The sequence below is a fragment of the Eleutherodactylus coqui genome, chromosome 5 (genome assembly GCF_035609145.1).
Source record: "Eleutherodactylus coqui strain aEleCoq1 chromosome 5, aEleCoq1.hap1, whole genome shotgun sequence".
NCBI lineage: Eukaryota > Metazoa > Chordata > Amphibia > Anura > Eleutherodactylidae > Eleutherodactylus > Eleutherodactylus coqui.
Window position 1 is genome coordinate 155,935,205 of NC_089841.1, and position 16,135 is coordinate 155,951,339.

The window sequence follows — 16,135 nt, forward strand, 5'->3', positions numbered from 1 at the left end:
TATAAAAATCAAATGACGATTGGCCTGTGTAAATAGGCCGTCATTCCTATATGAACAGCCTGCTTACTGTGAAAGGAGGCGGGGAAGGGGGGGGGGGGGCAGAAGAGATCTCTGGGGACACGAGGACCCTTGTTTTAGTGATTCTGGGGTCCCAGCGGAGGGACCTCCACCGATCAGACACTTAGTTGTAATTCAGGAAATACCGCTTTTTAAATAGAGATTTCTATTGGAGTCCTGTGCATTCCTGTGCCTACTTAGCACAGCCTTCTTGCCAATAAAGTTAGCCTTGCAGCTGGGGTATGCGCAATAATGAAGTGACCCTGCCAATCAATGCACTCTGCTTTATATTACTTATTACTAAATTGAAAAGGGTGTTTTACTACTTCAATAAAGAGCTGATACGGCATGAGGTACATTTTTATACAACTCTATGAACTTTGTCATTGAAAACATTATAGCCTTGAATGTGAGAGCACAGAGAAAAGCAATATAATTTGATTACCTATATTAATCAAGTAGAGTACAACATATAAAACCAGTAATGCGAATGTCTGACTGGAGCCAGATAACAGTCTTATGCATCTTAGGAAGATTTATTTTCAGTAATATAATTCATTTGACATGAACGGATCATCATAATTGCTGTTGCCATGCTTTTTTTTTCTTTTAAAGGAGCTGACTGTTAGTGAGAAAGCGTTGCTGACTTGAAATTAAAAACAAAGATTTGTGCAGAGTAATTGTTCTGGGTTTTCATTAAATGTCTAAGCTGGCAGGGTAATTGTGCCTTAAATGCTGTGTAGATGGAGAATGGCATACTGGGGCATGTATGGGGAACTGAGCAGAGATGAGGAGTTTACAGTAGCTCAGATTGTAGTGAGGCAGGGGCGTAACTATAGGGGATGCGGTTGCACCCGGGCCTAGGAGCCTTAGGGGGCCCATAAGGCCTCTCCTCTAAATATGGGGAGCCTAGTACTATGAATAAAGCATTATAGTTGGGGGCCCTATTACAGATTTGGCATTGGTGCTCAGAAGCTTCAAGTTACGCCTCTGTATAAGGTGCTGCTTTACACTTTGCTTATGATTTCCAAATCACCAGAGATTTGCACCCCTATTACTTAGTCTGTATGACTGTCTGCTCAGCATAATAGGAGAGTGTAAAATTTATATTAAGAATAATAGGATGACCCATCCATGGTTGCATGTAACCGCCTTGTTGACAATAACTGAAAGTTACAATTTCATGATAGAGAAGTGTAGGATACTGTATGTTTATAAATTTAAAATATGTGGCTAAACCAATATATTTCAGTTTCCGAATTTAGGACTGCCCAAAATGCTGAAAATTCACTAATTGTAATGAATTTGAGGTATTTCACCCATGCCATATATGTATATATATATATATTTTTTATAAATCTGCCCCAATGTCTTTCCTGTAGTGCTGTGAAAAAAAAAACGGTTCTTCATTTAACTCCAGGATCTTTTGTGAAATATACACTTCCATACTGATATTTACTTAAATCGAAGATAGATGGTTTCATTGTGATTTTGCTACTCCAATTATTGTAACTAATGCTTTGGGATTGTCTATACAATGTATTTCATTACTGAAAATTATGTTGAGGCAAATTATGTTATACCTGTTAATTTAATTTGGTTTCTTAACTCATTTTTGAATAGTATGATTGTAACTTCAAAATTTAAAATTGTAAGAACTGTGATACATTTTGGTCATGAAGCTGTAGTGCTTCACATATAGATAAAAATGTAGCCAATGTTAACATGACTGATGTATCGTGATAACCTTATAGCTTTGCTGTAGATTGTAGGTAATTCATCATAACGCGTTAAATGACAAGTTAATGTTTGCTACTTCTGTAAATGGTAGGCCTTTCATGTCTCCTGAGTTAGTCCATATGTAGGACAGGCAGATTGGAAGACTTCTTGAAACTACTACTCCTTAGTGCTCTCTTCTGTATTCCCTGCTCATGGGCACTCCAAAAAATCCACTTCTTGATTGCCACTTCACAACAGGGGCTCCTGAGAGCTCACAGCAAACAGACCAGAAGATGCTTCATTGCCTCTCGAAATGAGCTCTGCCGCTCAGGGCCATCGGCAGCTGACAGAAGTAATACAGAGCGTGTTTCTCCGTTGTTTTCCTCCTAACTTGCTATCATACCTTCTTAGTCCCCAAAAGCTGCTATGTTAAAACCCAGCGGCAAATGTAAGGCTTGTTATTGGATAGTGCAAGCGGTAAAAAAAAAAATCATTTTTCATAACATTGATGCAAAATATAAGCGCTGTGAAATATGTTGGCGCTATACAAATAAATATTATTAATATATTGAAAACGAATGAAATTCAGGTGTAACTTAAAATGTAGAATAAAATTCTGTTTAAAAAGCATTGATTATTTTATCAGCTCACAGTTTATACTGTTAACCATTAGTGACTACACAGAAATGCAAGGGTGGATGTCAAGTATTTTTTCACAGTAATGTACAGTTTATGATCTTGGAAGCCCTACACGTTAATAAGTAAGGGTACTTTTACATGGACCAACTATTGATCGTAAAACTCACATGAGCGATTTTGACCAAGGACCCGATAGGGTACTGAAAAAGAAGTCACTCCTTAGTTGTTTAGTCACTTTGTACAGTTCACTGAAAGTGACTAGTGAGCAACTTCTCGCTTAGTACAAACAGGCAGTCGTTCATCTTTGAATGACTGCCTGTTCATAATAAATTGAGGCGGGTGGCCAGAAGGGATCTCCAGTGTGCTCCGGCTCCTGAGCAACTATAAGCACATGAATGATACTCATTGGGACACTCGCCCTATCTAAAAGTACCCTAAATGTTATAAAGTGTCTTGGCTAACTGGTACAGCAGTCCTTCAGGTTACAATATTTGTTCCTGGACGACCATTGTAAGTTTGCGACTATGATATTATGGAAAATTAGTAATTGGTTTCAGGGTCTGCAAAATGTCACCCCAAATAAGAAAAAATGTAGAGTAAGGGCTCATTCACATGGGCATATTGTCACGGCGTATTACGCATGCGTATTTCCCGTGCATAGCAAGCCGTGAATGGAGTCAATGAAAATCAATGGACTTTGATTGATCCATGCACACCTACGTATGGGTACTGCATATCAATATACAGGAGAAACAAATTGCAGCATGCTCTATTTCTTTGCGTAACATACGTAGCCTTAGTATGGGCAGCGTATGATACGCTGTCCATACACATGCATTGCATATGGGCAGCATTTCCATACGCATCCGCATTCTACCAGGATCTGAGTTCTCTAATGTGTTCAAATTAATTAGCGATAATCATCGGAGAAAGAACAAGAGTCCTCAACTGTGTGAAGTCACTATTGTCCTCTTTCTGAGGACCTAGTTCAGTGTTAACTTTATTAATATTGCAAAGTAGAACAAAGAAGTGTGTAATGGTTTAATCACAGGGGACAACACCCGAAGTTACACCTTACTGCTGCAGAAAAATAGCAAATCATTACAAAGTTCAGTACTGACAAATGAATACTTAATATGACATAGTGTGCATTAACTACATTCGTAAGAGCGAAGAATGTGGATGCAATGACTTAATATAGTCTCCAGGAAATGCTCAAGACCCCAATATCAAGGACAGATCATTCTAGTATATGCCGCTTTACGAGCTTTGGACTAAACTCTATTGACCCCTGAATAACAAGTGTAACGCAGGTCCTCTTAATACTTTCACAACAGTATGTGTCATTTTGTGTTGAATGTGGTTTCAAGTTACATTGGCCCTGGAAAGGTTATACTGCAAGTGTTGTAAGTTGAAGGACCACAGTACATGTATACAAATATATGACTAAAACCCCTCTTGCACTCAGCTATTATCCTTCAAAAAATCGTTTAGACGAGCGAAAATGAATGATAAACATTTAGTGTAAATGCAGCCAGTGATCAAACAGCGAACGATGAATTGTTTGCTTTTCATTCGTCGTTTATTTTATGCAAGCATAAAAATCATTGTTGGGTTTACATACCAATCGTTCAGTTCTCATTCACGTATACAGTAAATGTGGTCAAGTGAATGATTTCTCGTTTGAATGAGCCAGCAATGCATCTGCCTGCATAAACAGGCTGACCGAGCGAACTCTGACATTTTTCGCTCATTCAAAGGAGAAATTGGTAGGTCTAAATGAACCCTTATGCACAATGCCGTGATCTCAGAGTTTCCTGAAAAACAAGTTTGTGCTTTTTATTTACTTTTTAATTTAGAGCTTGGTGATTTAAAACTTCCTGAACTTCATTTAAATTGATGTGTGACTACAAGGAAACGACTCGTGTTGAATATCAGTCCGTGTGCATTTGGTGTAGTCTAAGGAATGCAGCTATTATAAGGACAATTCAATAAAATCATTAAGAAAAAAACTGTTCTTTTGCGGACGTTTGCTACATGACATTTCCAGTTGTCGGATGCTGCATGGCAACTGACTACAAAATGACTTTTTCTTAGCATCACAGAGTGTTGACTCCATGCCCAGTTTTTAGTCTGCCGCTAATGCTAAGGAGCAGGTAACAGACTTTTCTATTTCACATTGTAGATTTCAGCAAGAGGAAAATTTTACCCTAAAATTCTCCAGTGGAAATTCTTGGTTGTCACAGCTTAATGTACAGCAATCTACTATTCTGCAGTCCTAAGGAAATTTATGTTGTGAGTTTTTCACCCTACAGTTCAGCTGTTGATATAAAATCTAATTACAACAATGCCTGGGGCCCAATGCCAGGGTGGTGTGTTTTATTTAAGTTTTTTTTAAGGTCTCTGTGAGTTATGGGCCATTTAGACACAATCGTTGTGTGCATTTACACAGCAAGACAATCGCTCAAAATTCGCATAAATGGTAGTTTGAGTGACAGTTTTGAGCGTTCACTTTGCATAAATGTGTAAATGAAGGCTTATGCTGTATGCAGAAGACAAGCGGGACCGCTGTCTTCTGCATACAGCTGTTGTCTTCTCAGAGCGCTCAGCTGGTATACAGCTGAGTGCTCCGAGCGGGATATGCGAAGACAAGCGGGGCTACTTGGCTTCTGTATACAGCTGTTTTCTTCTCAAAGCACTCAGCTGGTATGCAGCTGAGCACTCCAAGCAGGGTATACAGAAGACAGCTGGACTGCTGTCTTCTGCATACTCCTGCTGTGTTCACGGAGCGCACAGTTGGTCTACAGCTGAGCGCTCCGAGCGGGGTATGCAGAACACGCTGTCTTCTTCATACTCCGGCTGTGTTCTCTGAGCAGGATACCAGCTGAAACAATAGTATCAGTGGTATCCCGCTTGGAACTCAGTGTGTGGCATTGAAAAGGCTCACGAAAGGCTCATTAACGAAAAACTGCACGATGTCTGTGCAGTTAGACCCAGCGATTCTCGCTCAAAAGACTGCTTTGAGTGATTTTTGAGAATTGTTGGGTCTAAATGGGCCTTTACTTAATGTTTTAGTTTTTATTCTTAGAATTATATACAACACACATATATTATATATATAATCTCAAACCCGTCCTTACAAAATGTGTCCAGTAGTTTTTATTGCCTGTAAAGGTGAATACTTTATTTCAATTTGTTCCTTCGGAAAGCAAAATAGTTGCAAGCGTTACCCTACATTACTGTTTCTATGACATGCATATGGATTGCTTTGACACTTCCTAAGCAACAGTATTGGGTGGTTATTTATGTCTGTTTGATCTACAGTATCACAGACACTTATTGTTTGTTGTGTGTGAAGTGTAACCTCATAGAGATCTAATTAGAAGCAATGCAGAGGTGCAAAGCTCCACCATATGGAGACCTGTGTTCTAAGTCTGCAGACGTTCTCTTTTCAAATAATGTATTACAACATTTATGTTCTAGAAATAAACTCAGCAATGGGTTTAGTTTGTGACTATTGTAAAGTTGTGTAATAGTGGTCATGAGAGGACCTTCAGAAATGTTCTGACACTTTTTAAATATTTTATTCTATTGTCCAACCCATGATTTTAGACACAGACAGTGATATTACTATATAAATAAATAAATAACATAAGGGCTGCCTAAGGCTCAATCTGTTCTTCGTAGCTCCAGCCTTGCTCACTTCATCCTTTCTGCTGAAAGGCCACAGGGAGGCCCAGGCTCATTTTATCAAACTGTCAAGGAGCCGCTAGAGCTAAGAGAAGCCCTCTGATGCCTGGGGTGAGATCGAGACAGCATTCAATTTCCAGCCCCGTTTCATTTCCGTGTTGCTGCCGGGCAGCTTTGGATCTGAACTCAGTGGCTCAATGCCATCCAAAAATGGCTTGTGGGACCCTCCAAAGGATAGAGTGCTGAAATTGCTGCTATAAATCAGCATCCCCTCCTGACTTGGCAAGAGCTGGAAGTTCTGGCACTGTGGCTCTGCGGCTGCTTTGAGTCCCATTAGCAGGTTTTGCTGTCAGCTTGGCTCCGGATAAAACCCTCCTCTCCTATCATCGTCTAGTACCCCTGCAGACATGAAATCTGTGCCAGGCTGAACAAGTCTCTCCACCTTTCTGCAATCCCATGCCAAACTCAAAAGGAGTGAGATCCGGAAAGAGGAGGAGAATGTGGGGGAGTGCCTAGGCTCACAAAATATGTAACAAAGGCTGCTAATTACATTCTTTCTCTATCATTTAATGAATAAGAGCTTTGAAAATTGAAATGGAATCTACAGAGCTAAATAAAAAGCCTATGGAGATGATGTATAGGCCTCACACTGGACCTGCTCCCTGTAGAGAATCTTAAACATTACAATGTTTTTAAGCTTCTGACACAAAGGTTTTGTTTACAGACATACAAGTGTGCTAATAAAATGTTAAATTATAGGTTTTGGCTTTCATGTGTCTGAAATGACAGATTTTGCAAGAATCTATGACCTATAAACTGCATTTTCTGTATAGAAAGGGCAGCTACCTAGCAACTGCTATTTGGATAGGTTTCTAGCCGCCATTCTTGCTGCTGTGAAAGCACAGAGATTGAACTTGTACACAAAGTGCCACATAGTGAGGTGCTTTTCATCAGAATCCTTTTTTTTTGGCCTATCTTTTTGTTAAGTACAGTAGATAAGATAGCAATGCAACATAGCAGCTGCTACCTTCAGGGTTCTTTCACTATACATCTTGCAGTGTTTGTCAAAGATATACTTTTCCCAATGTATACCTCTGATGAATGCCCCCATGGTATCCTTTTTTTTTTTTCTTAAATGGCACTTTACATAATTGAGCAACAAACTACATTATTGTATACAGTGCAAAAATCTATACCAATGACTAGCAGCCTGGGCCTATGGATACGTTGGGTGTATGCATTGACAGCTGTTCTGGCACATCGAGCAAGCAGACACTGCAAAGCGTAGTGTGAAAGCAACCTAATTTTGCAAATAGACAGAATTGGGATGCAATGGGGACAGTGTTAAACTGTAAGAGAAAGATGAATATGTAGGATACAAAGCCGAACATCAAAGGCAAATAAAACTGGGTCATGCTTTAGATATGTGCTAATGTTATGGCTGCTATTGTAGCTCACTAATAGTTCGGGTCAGTGTTGGCTTCTTGGTCTTTTGTAAAAAGACATTAGAATGTGAAGGAATTCCGAAAATCGTGTATATTGCATTAACATTTACTACAAAGAGAGCTGAATGTAAGAGGAAAGTTTGAGGCATTGTTGGGTGAGAACTTTTAGCTTGGAAAGAAGCCACCCATGCTCAGGGATTGGGCAAACTAGAACTTTCTAAGTGGGTGGTCTCACAAATTGGAATTTCTTTATATTGGCACTAAAAATGCCTTATAAATATGCCACCTAACAACTTTAAAAGAGCGATTTCAGCAGGGAGACAAAATATCCTCTTGAGTGCTGCAAAATTTGTTAGCACTGTATAAATAAAGATTTATTCTTGTCTTGCCATCATTTGCTCCCAAGGTATAATTAAAACTAAAGGAAGCGCCCTATGGTGCAACACAGCAATAAAGGAAGCGCCCTATGGTGCAACACAGCAATAAAATGGTGGCAATCACTTAGGAATAGTGCTACCTGGCTGGGTTGTGTTACGTAGCTGCAGTTTCCCTCCATGGAATAGTGATGCCTCCAATGTACGTTAAAGAAGTAGAAGAAACAGCTGGGGAACCACTGCAAACATCGTGAAGGACTCAGTTGGATAGGCCTTCTTCATCATTTGCTCTGAAACATGCACCATTAAAATAATACCATGCAGTCCACAGTTCAGCAATAGTTGGCAGACATCCAACTGTCCCTGGCAGCATAGTTTCACACGCCAACAAACCTGTTTAGTTTAAGTGGCACTGGTGGGGTTCTCTAAAACAGTATCTAGAGAGATCTAACCATGGCAATCACCAAAAAGCTCCTATCATAAACATGAAGATATCCAAGTTGTTGTGTCATTTTTCACTAGGAAGTAGATTCCCTGATGAATGATCACAATAACTGTTTCCCTTTAAACACAGTTAGTGGGGGGTAAACCTCTGTAAGGATTACTCTTTTGGCAAATAAAAGTTTTAGTTGTTGCAGTCTCAGGAAAGACTTAAACTTAATTGTATGGCCTGGAGAAAAGAAGGCAAAGGGGGGCATAATTGAGACCTTAAACTACTTTAAAGGTTTAAATAAGGTTCATGAGGGTTTTTATTAGGAAACCAAACACTAGAACAAGAGGGTACAGTCTGAGATTAGTTGGGGAGAAGATCAGAAGGAAATATTATTTTACTGCAAGTCTAGTAAATGCTTGGAACAAACTTTCAACAGAAGTAGTTTAGAAATTAACTACATAAATGTAAACCTGCCTGGGATAAGCACACATCTACCTAAGGCCGCTTTCACACGGGCGACAGAATCGCACAATTTTTTTTTATGATGCAACAGTGCTACAAATCACATGTATGTGATGCTTTCCAGTGGGTTCCTTCACACTAGCAATGTTTTGTAGGGTGCTACATTGCGAGAAAAGAAAATCGCAGCATGCTGAATATTGCTGCGATTTGCGATGTTTTGTAGCCCATGTTGCCCCGTATCACACAAAATCGCGATTTTGCGGTTTTACAGTAGGAAGTCCTACTGTTTGTCCCTAAAATAAGCCCTGGCTGCATAAAAAAAACACATTGAATGGCTGTGATTTGTTCGAGTGCTGCAGTAATTGGCTGAACCGCGGCGCTCGAGAACCAATCAGTTGGTGCTTCCTGGAGGCGGGATTTTTAACCCCCCCTGACCGATTAAGAACTGGCTGAAGGCTACAAACAAGTACCGTGGAACTGCATGAGAAGAAAAGCACAGTGAAGCGGACAGCGCCTGTTAGGTTATGTATTGTTTTTTTTAAATGCAGCTAGGACTTATTTTTGCGGAAGGGCTTGCATTTCAAGCCCCACCCCTCTACCTCCGAAAATCCCAGCGAAAGAGCGCTACAAAGTCACGTGCGTTTTTTACAGAACCACAAAATCGCGATATCGTTGCAAGAAAGCGTACCGATATCACACATAACACAGCTGTAAAATCACTGCGATTTTCTAACGGCAATATCGTATCACCCATGTGAAAAAGGCCAAAGAGGGAAGTAAAAAGGAGTAAGGGTAGACTAGATGGACCATGTGGTCTTTTGCTGCTGTCAGTCTTGCTGTGTTCCTATTTAGGCATAAAATCATGATTGCTTGGTGTGAACTCTGCTATTCCTGATGTGACAGAGTAAATGGGGCACCACTGATAAATTCACATTGATACAAATAATAATGTTTTCCTGCCCGAAACAGATTGTATGGCTCTCTGTAGATATGAGCTAAATTTTTGGCCTTTTTGGCTGCTTTCAACTCTTCACACCCAATTATCAGTAATTAATTTGCAATGTTCTTTGAAAGGCCAATCAGTAAGCCATCTGTTGGGAACTTTAAATATCTTCATAACTAAATATGTCTACTGTTACTTTAATGAGACATACATAATCGTCTGCCTAGAGTTTTGGCCTTTGGGTTGAAGAACATTGTTATAATTATTATAGTATTGCTCAATCTGCCGAAGAGTAGCGTTCTCCCTTTCTCAGAGTAAAAGTCCATTTACAAGGGCCAAAAATTGGCTTGTGTAATGAATGCCAATTAACAAAGCATGTCGATCAGCACGCATTCACCGCCTTTCATATGATTGACTTTATGTGGGTGAACAATCGTTTATACGATCTTTCTTTCACACAGAGCTGTTGTCGGTCAGCGGTACATCTCCCTGTTCACATAGGGAATGTACGGCTGACCAGTGAGCATTTTTTAGCATAAATGAGCATATCAGCTGATGAACAATCATTTGATCTTTTGCACATTCAACCAGGCCAGTTATTGGGAAACAAATGTTCAAAATATTAAAATGAGCATATTTGCACTATGGTCACCCACCCCAAATAGTCAACTGAAGCATGCGGGAGTGGCATTAGAACGTTGAAGGCACATGTAAACAGTAACAGCCTGTAGTATGTTGGAAGAGAATAATGGGATCAATGTTTGATAAACAGATATGCACATGCATTCAGAATACCTGCCTTGGCCTGGCCACATACATGAGATAGGTCAGCCAGATCCATTGATTTTTGTAGGACGGAGTTGATCTAATGTGTATGGTAGTCATCCTCCTCCAATGGCAGATATCAGGGGAAGAGGGATCGGGTATGTGGGATTTCCACAAGCCTTATCCTCTGTTATCATGGGAGATTTCACTCTCACCTTGGACATAAACATAATATAATGTATATAGTTTATAATCCTGCTACACCCGGGTAGAACACACTCCGTAAATCTCCCTAATGCCCAATTTACATGGCAGTTTTTACATTCGAGTTCTGTCTGGATTTGTAACTGAGTAAATTCGTGCAGAACTTGGACCCATTAAAATCAATGGGGCTATTCAGAGAAGTGATCTTTCACATAGACCGTGTAAAAGAAATCGCAACATGTCCTATTCTCATCCCTTTTCATGGCCTGCGTGGTCTGAGCAGCTCGGACAGCAGGTGGACAGGAGGTCCGTGTGTTGTCCTAATCTCAGGCATCACTCTCACACACATGGCTGTCTGAATGCGGCCTTACAGTGTGACCAAGAATAGACCTGTGAGGTCCTCATGCTTTAAATACTACAAGACACCTTCATTTGTGTCTGTCACATTCCAAAGTTAGTGTCCCAACTTGAACCTGCTAAGGGAGGGTTTTGTTTACAAGATGAGGGGGCAATTAGCTTGTGCTTTACAAACATTCTTGGTGGAATTAAAAGGCAATTGGCACAACTAAGCAAGTAATCCCTTTACAAGCTTTTCTGAAGGAGGCCCACTGGGCTGTTTACTGTTTAGTTTCTTCTCTGGGAGTGTTAACAGGGCCCTTTGGAAATTCCAGGTAATTGAGGCTCTTGTCTTTTACTGAGCGCTCCCAGAGCTGTCATCAGTTGCTATTCTGTACATTTCTTTACCTCGATATTTTGACAAGGGCTTTTGTCCTGATGACAACAGCTGCGTGGGAGGCAGAGCTGAAGGTCTTTTTTTCATCTCCTTTGTGCAGGCCTTTTTCTCCATTGTTGACATTCCTTTGGGCAAAGCTTGTGTGCAAACTTGTTGTGTAACTTGTGAGTTGTGTTCTCAGACTTTTTTGTCCTATAATGAAGCATAAGAACCTTCCCTAGTCATCTTTATAATGCAGTTTCCAGAATAAATCAATGGATTTTTCTGTAGGTCAGTTTGAGAGGAGTATTTTCTTTGCTTTTAACTAGAATTGTGATCTTAGCCAAAGGCAGAAGATTAGTAGATTAGTCACCCGACTATAGACTTTACAACTATGTAGGCAAACATCTCCAGATGCACTAGGTAGAATGAGAACATCCATCTTATGGTATACGTTCCATTTTCCAGCTAATTGAAGTATTGTACCATAACGGACATTACAATTTACAAACCGTTCAATGCAACATTGTGATTTTTCAGTTTTTTTGCATTAAAGAACAGGGCGACTAATGGGTTGAAAGTGGTTAAAAACATTCAGAATCCTATGTTTTGTCTGTTTCCAGCTTTAAAATGGTCATACATTAGATATTTTGGAATTATGAAAACACCATGTAAGACAGTTTTCTGCCAACCATAAGCTTTTTCATGACATGACGAAGTATAACAGATGGTGAGCAATTCCAGATATCCATTGAAAAGTTGATCTGCCATGTTGGCTTTTTTTCAATCGTTGTTGGTTGTTGTAGTTGAACACTTTAGGTGAAACAAATTATGTTTTGATTGATCAAAACATCTGATAATCCCATTGAATTGCATTCATCCAGGCCTTCTGCTTGTTTAGCTGTAACTACTATGGTTTTTGCAGAAATTAGTTTGTCTGTCACCACCATTAGAAGTGAGTATTATCACAATTTCAGCTGTAAATAGAGTTGTGACAGTTAATGATTAAAGGAGTTGACCCGTGAACAACATTTATCGCCTATCTACAGGATGGGTGATAAATGTATGATCCCTGGAGGTCTGACTGCAAGGCCCCCAAAGATTGAGTATGGGGGTCCCAAGTTTGTGTGTGAATGGAACAGTTTTATAGGACTGATGGAGATAGCCGAAGCATGTGTCTTGCTATTGGAGGATCTCTGCTGTCTTGTATTACTCAGATACCCCAATGATTGGAATAGGCTCATACAATGCTTAATCCCTGTAGACAAAAGTTAAGAATGTGGACAGAGCTCCGAAATAAGCGATAGAGGGTTCACGCTCTCCTAGGGGGATTGAGCGTCCATTTCATCCAAATATGGGTTTCAAAGATAAATAGAGAATAACACCCAGATTATTGTTGTGAATTCAAAAATCCAGTTTCTTATTGGATCTAATGTATTATGCATCTATGTAATAAATTAAGTTTTTGAATTTGCAACTACAGTCTGGGTGCTGGGTATACTTCATTGTTAGTTTTCCATATAGTGGTGGTGCAAAGAATTTAAACTCTTGCAGACAAGTTTCCTAGTAAATAATAGCTGTTTGCTTTGTATTCCAGCAGAGACTTTGTGAACAGCTTATTGTCAATTTGGGGATTTTCCAAAGCGAACAACCCTTTTAAATTGGTGAAAAATGTTTTGGTACAAAAATGCTAAATATTCAGGTTTTTTTTTCTTCTCTAAAATAGGAAAGTGACCCAACATAATTATTCTAAGAGCTAATTCACTACTTCAAAAGGTAAAGACAGGTTGGTCTAAGCATACTACAAGAACATTTGAAGCTATGGGCATACCTAGGTCATATGTAGAATGACCATGTGCTGATAACTAGCCTAAATCATGATTGTGTAGTTATTTATTATATATGTTATGAGTATGCTTGTCTAAATGGTATAAACCACTTTGTAGAGTATTATCTGTATTCTAATAGATTACTTTCCTTTTTATTACAGTGTGACAGTGAAAGTGATATTGACGATAAGGTAAGACTGCAATGTGTAATTTGTATTTTCAATTAAAGTTGTTTTTAAAACCTAGAAACTCTGGAAAGTTTTTAGTTATAAAATTCTTTTATGGTTGGTTGTATAACCAAGGCTGCGTTCAGGGGTGAATGGAAGCCTAGGAATTCATTTGCCATATGTGCCAGGAGCTTACCCTATACATACATTGAATGTGAACTGCAAATATCTAAGACTTTATGAGCAAGAAAGCATTGGGAACTGCTGTCATAGTCCCAGAGAATGGGAACAGAGCTCTTCCTTGGCTCCACGTATTCGTTGCTTCCACAGAGCTGTTATATGACCATGTGCACAAAGAGGAAACAACTCTAATGTAAGGTGCATCCACATGTAGCTGATTTGCTGCAGATTATCCATAGTACAAAAAATCTGTAGCAAATCTGCACTAAAATCCTCACCATTGGGTGCAGTTGTTGATGCCGATCCACAGATTTCACCCTTTCAGTTGTTTACTCCACATAATAAATGTGCCCCCACTGTGCTCCTACAAAGTAAATATGCTCACACACAGTAAATACAGATCCTCTGTGTCCCGAAAAGTTAAATGTGGTTCATCTCTGTTCCCCTACAAAGTATATGTGGCCTCTCTGCTTATACGCCCACAAAGTAAATGTGGTCCCTCTGCCTGTGCCCTCACAAAGTTAATGTGCCCCTGAAATTTCAGCTGCTTCATTCATTCCATATAACTTGGTCTCACTCATACTGCTGCCTACCCTACAAAGTAAATGTGGCCCCTCTATGCCCCGGCAAAATACAACCCCAATTCCCAAAAAGTTGGGACTCTTTGTAAAATGCAAATAAATGTAAAGAAAAAAAGGATGCAATTTGGAAATCTCAAATAACCATGTTTTATTTACAATAGAACACATATCGGAAGCTGGAAGTGAGACATTTTTCCATTTCCCTTAAAAAAAAAAAATTGCTCATTTAAAAATTGATTGCAATAACACATCTCAGAAAAGTTAGAACAGAGGTAACAAAAGGCTGGGAAAGTGGTACTAAAGAAAAAAGGCTGGAGGGTCAATTTCATATGACTCAAAAGGGCATGTTAAAGAGGCAGAATCTCTCCGAAGCAAAGATGGTCAGAGGTTCACCAATCTATAAAAAACTGTCTGTATAAATTGTGCGACAATTTCAGAAAAATGTTCCTGAACGTAAAATTGCAAAGAATTTGAATATCCCGCCATCAACAGTACATAATATCAAAAGATTCAGAGAATCTGGAGAAATTCAGGTGCACAAAGAACCAGGCCAATGGTCAGTAATGCAAATCCCTGCATGGGCTCAGGAATACTTCCAGAAATCATTGTCTATGAACACAGTTTGTCGTGCGATCCACTATTGCAAGTTAAAGCTATATCATATAAAGAAATAAACATATATTTTAACACAATCCAACAATGCTCATGTCTTCTCTGGGCCAAAGGTCATTTAAAATGGACTGAGGTAAAATTAAAAACTGTTCAGTGGTCAGATTAATAAAATTTGAATCTCTTTTGTAAACCACGGACGCTGTGTCCTGTGTTCTCGAGAGGAGAGGGAACATCCAGCTTATCAGCACACAGCTCAAAAGCCTGCCTCTCTGATGGTATGGGGTTATATTAGTGCCTATGGCATGGACAGCTTACACATCTAGAAAGGCACTGTCAATGCTGAGCCGTATATAGAGGTTTTAGAAGCACAGAGTCTCCCATCCAGACAACATGTCTTCCAGGGAGGGCCTTGTATATATCCGCAAGACCATGCTAAACCACATACTGCATCCAACATAACAGCATGGCTTCACAGAAGAAGAGTCTGGGGGCTGAACTGGCCTGCTTGTAGTCCAAACCTTTCACCAATAGAAAACATTTTGGCACATTATAAAACAAAAAAGACGACCCCGGACTATTGAGCAACTCAAATCTTAGATCATACAAGAATGGGACAACCTTCCTCTCCCAAAGCTTCAGTAATTGGTCTCGTCACTTTCCAGACGTTATATAGACTGTTGAAAAACAGGAGGGAATGCTGCACAATACATACACAGCCCAGTCATAAGTTTTTTGAGGTGTTGCTGCCATCAGTTTCTAAATGAGTTAATTTTTTTTTAATTAATTGCAGAAATGCCTCACTTTCACCTTCTGATGTGTGCTCTATGTTCTGCTGTGAATAAAGTATGGTTACATCAGATTTCCAAATCATTGCATTCTTTTTTTTTTTTATTTACACTTATTTACATTTTACACAGCCTCCTAACTTTTTGGGAATTAGGGTTGTAAACATGTCCCATCTGTGCCCCTACAAAGAAAATGTTGTCCCTCTGCTTATGCGCCCACAAAGTAAATGTGGTCCCTCTGGGCCTGTTCCCTCACAAAGTTAATGTGCCCCTGAAATTTCAGCTGCTTCATTAATTCCATATAACTTGGTCTCACTCATACTGCTGCCTACCCGCCCTGCAGTGAGTACATGCCCTCAGACTCCTCCCCCTTTCCTTCTGTCCCGGACTTCACTGAACTCTGGGACCTGGATGAAAGGAACAGGGGAGGAGTCAGACTGTGTATTTCACGGAGGGCAGGCAGAAGCGGGAGTGAGAACAAGTAACACAGAGTAAATGAAGAATTCAGGGGTCGAGCATAGGCTGTTGCATGCCACTC

At 39.7% G+C, this 16,135-nt stretch overlaps 1 protein-coding gene across 7 annotated transcripts in view; it reads left to right on the plus strand.

Moving 5' to 3' along the window:
• The window catches only part of FBRSL1 (fibrosin like 1), a 528,725-nt gene that overhangs the window by 381,735 nt on the left and 130,855 nt on the right, over nt 1-16,135 (plus strand). For all 7 annotated transcript variants that reach the window (XM_066603438.1, XM_066603435.1, XM_066603441.1 and 4 more), the window contains exon 6: nt 13,434-13,463. In XM_066603438.1, coding sequence (XP_066459535.1) covers nt 13,434-13,463 — 30 coding nt within the window. The remainder of the gene's footprint in view (nt 1-13,433; nt 13,464-16,135) is intronic.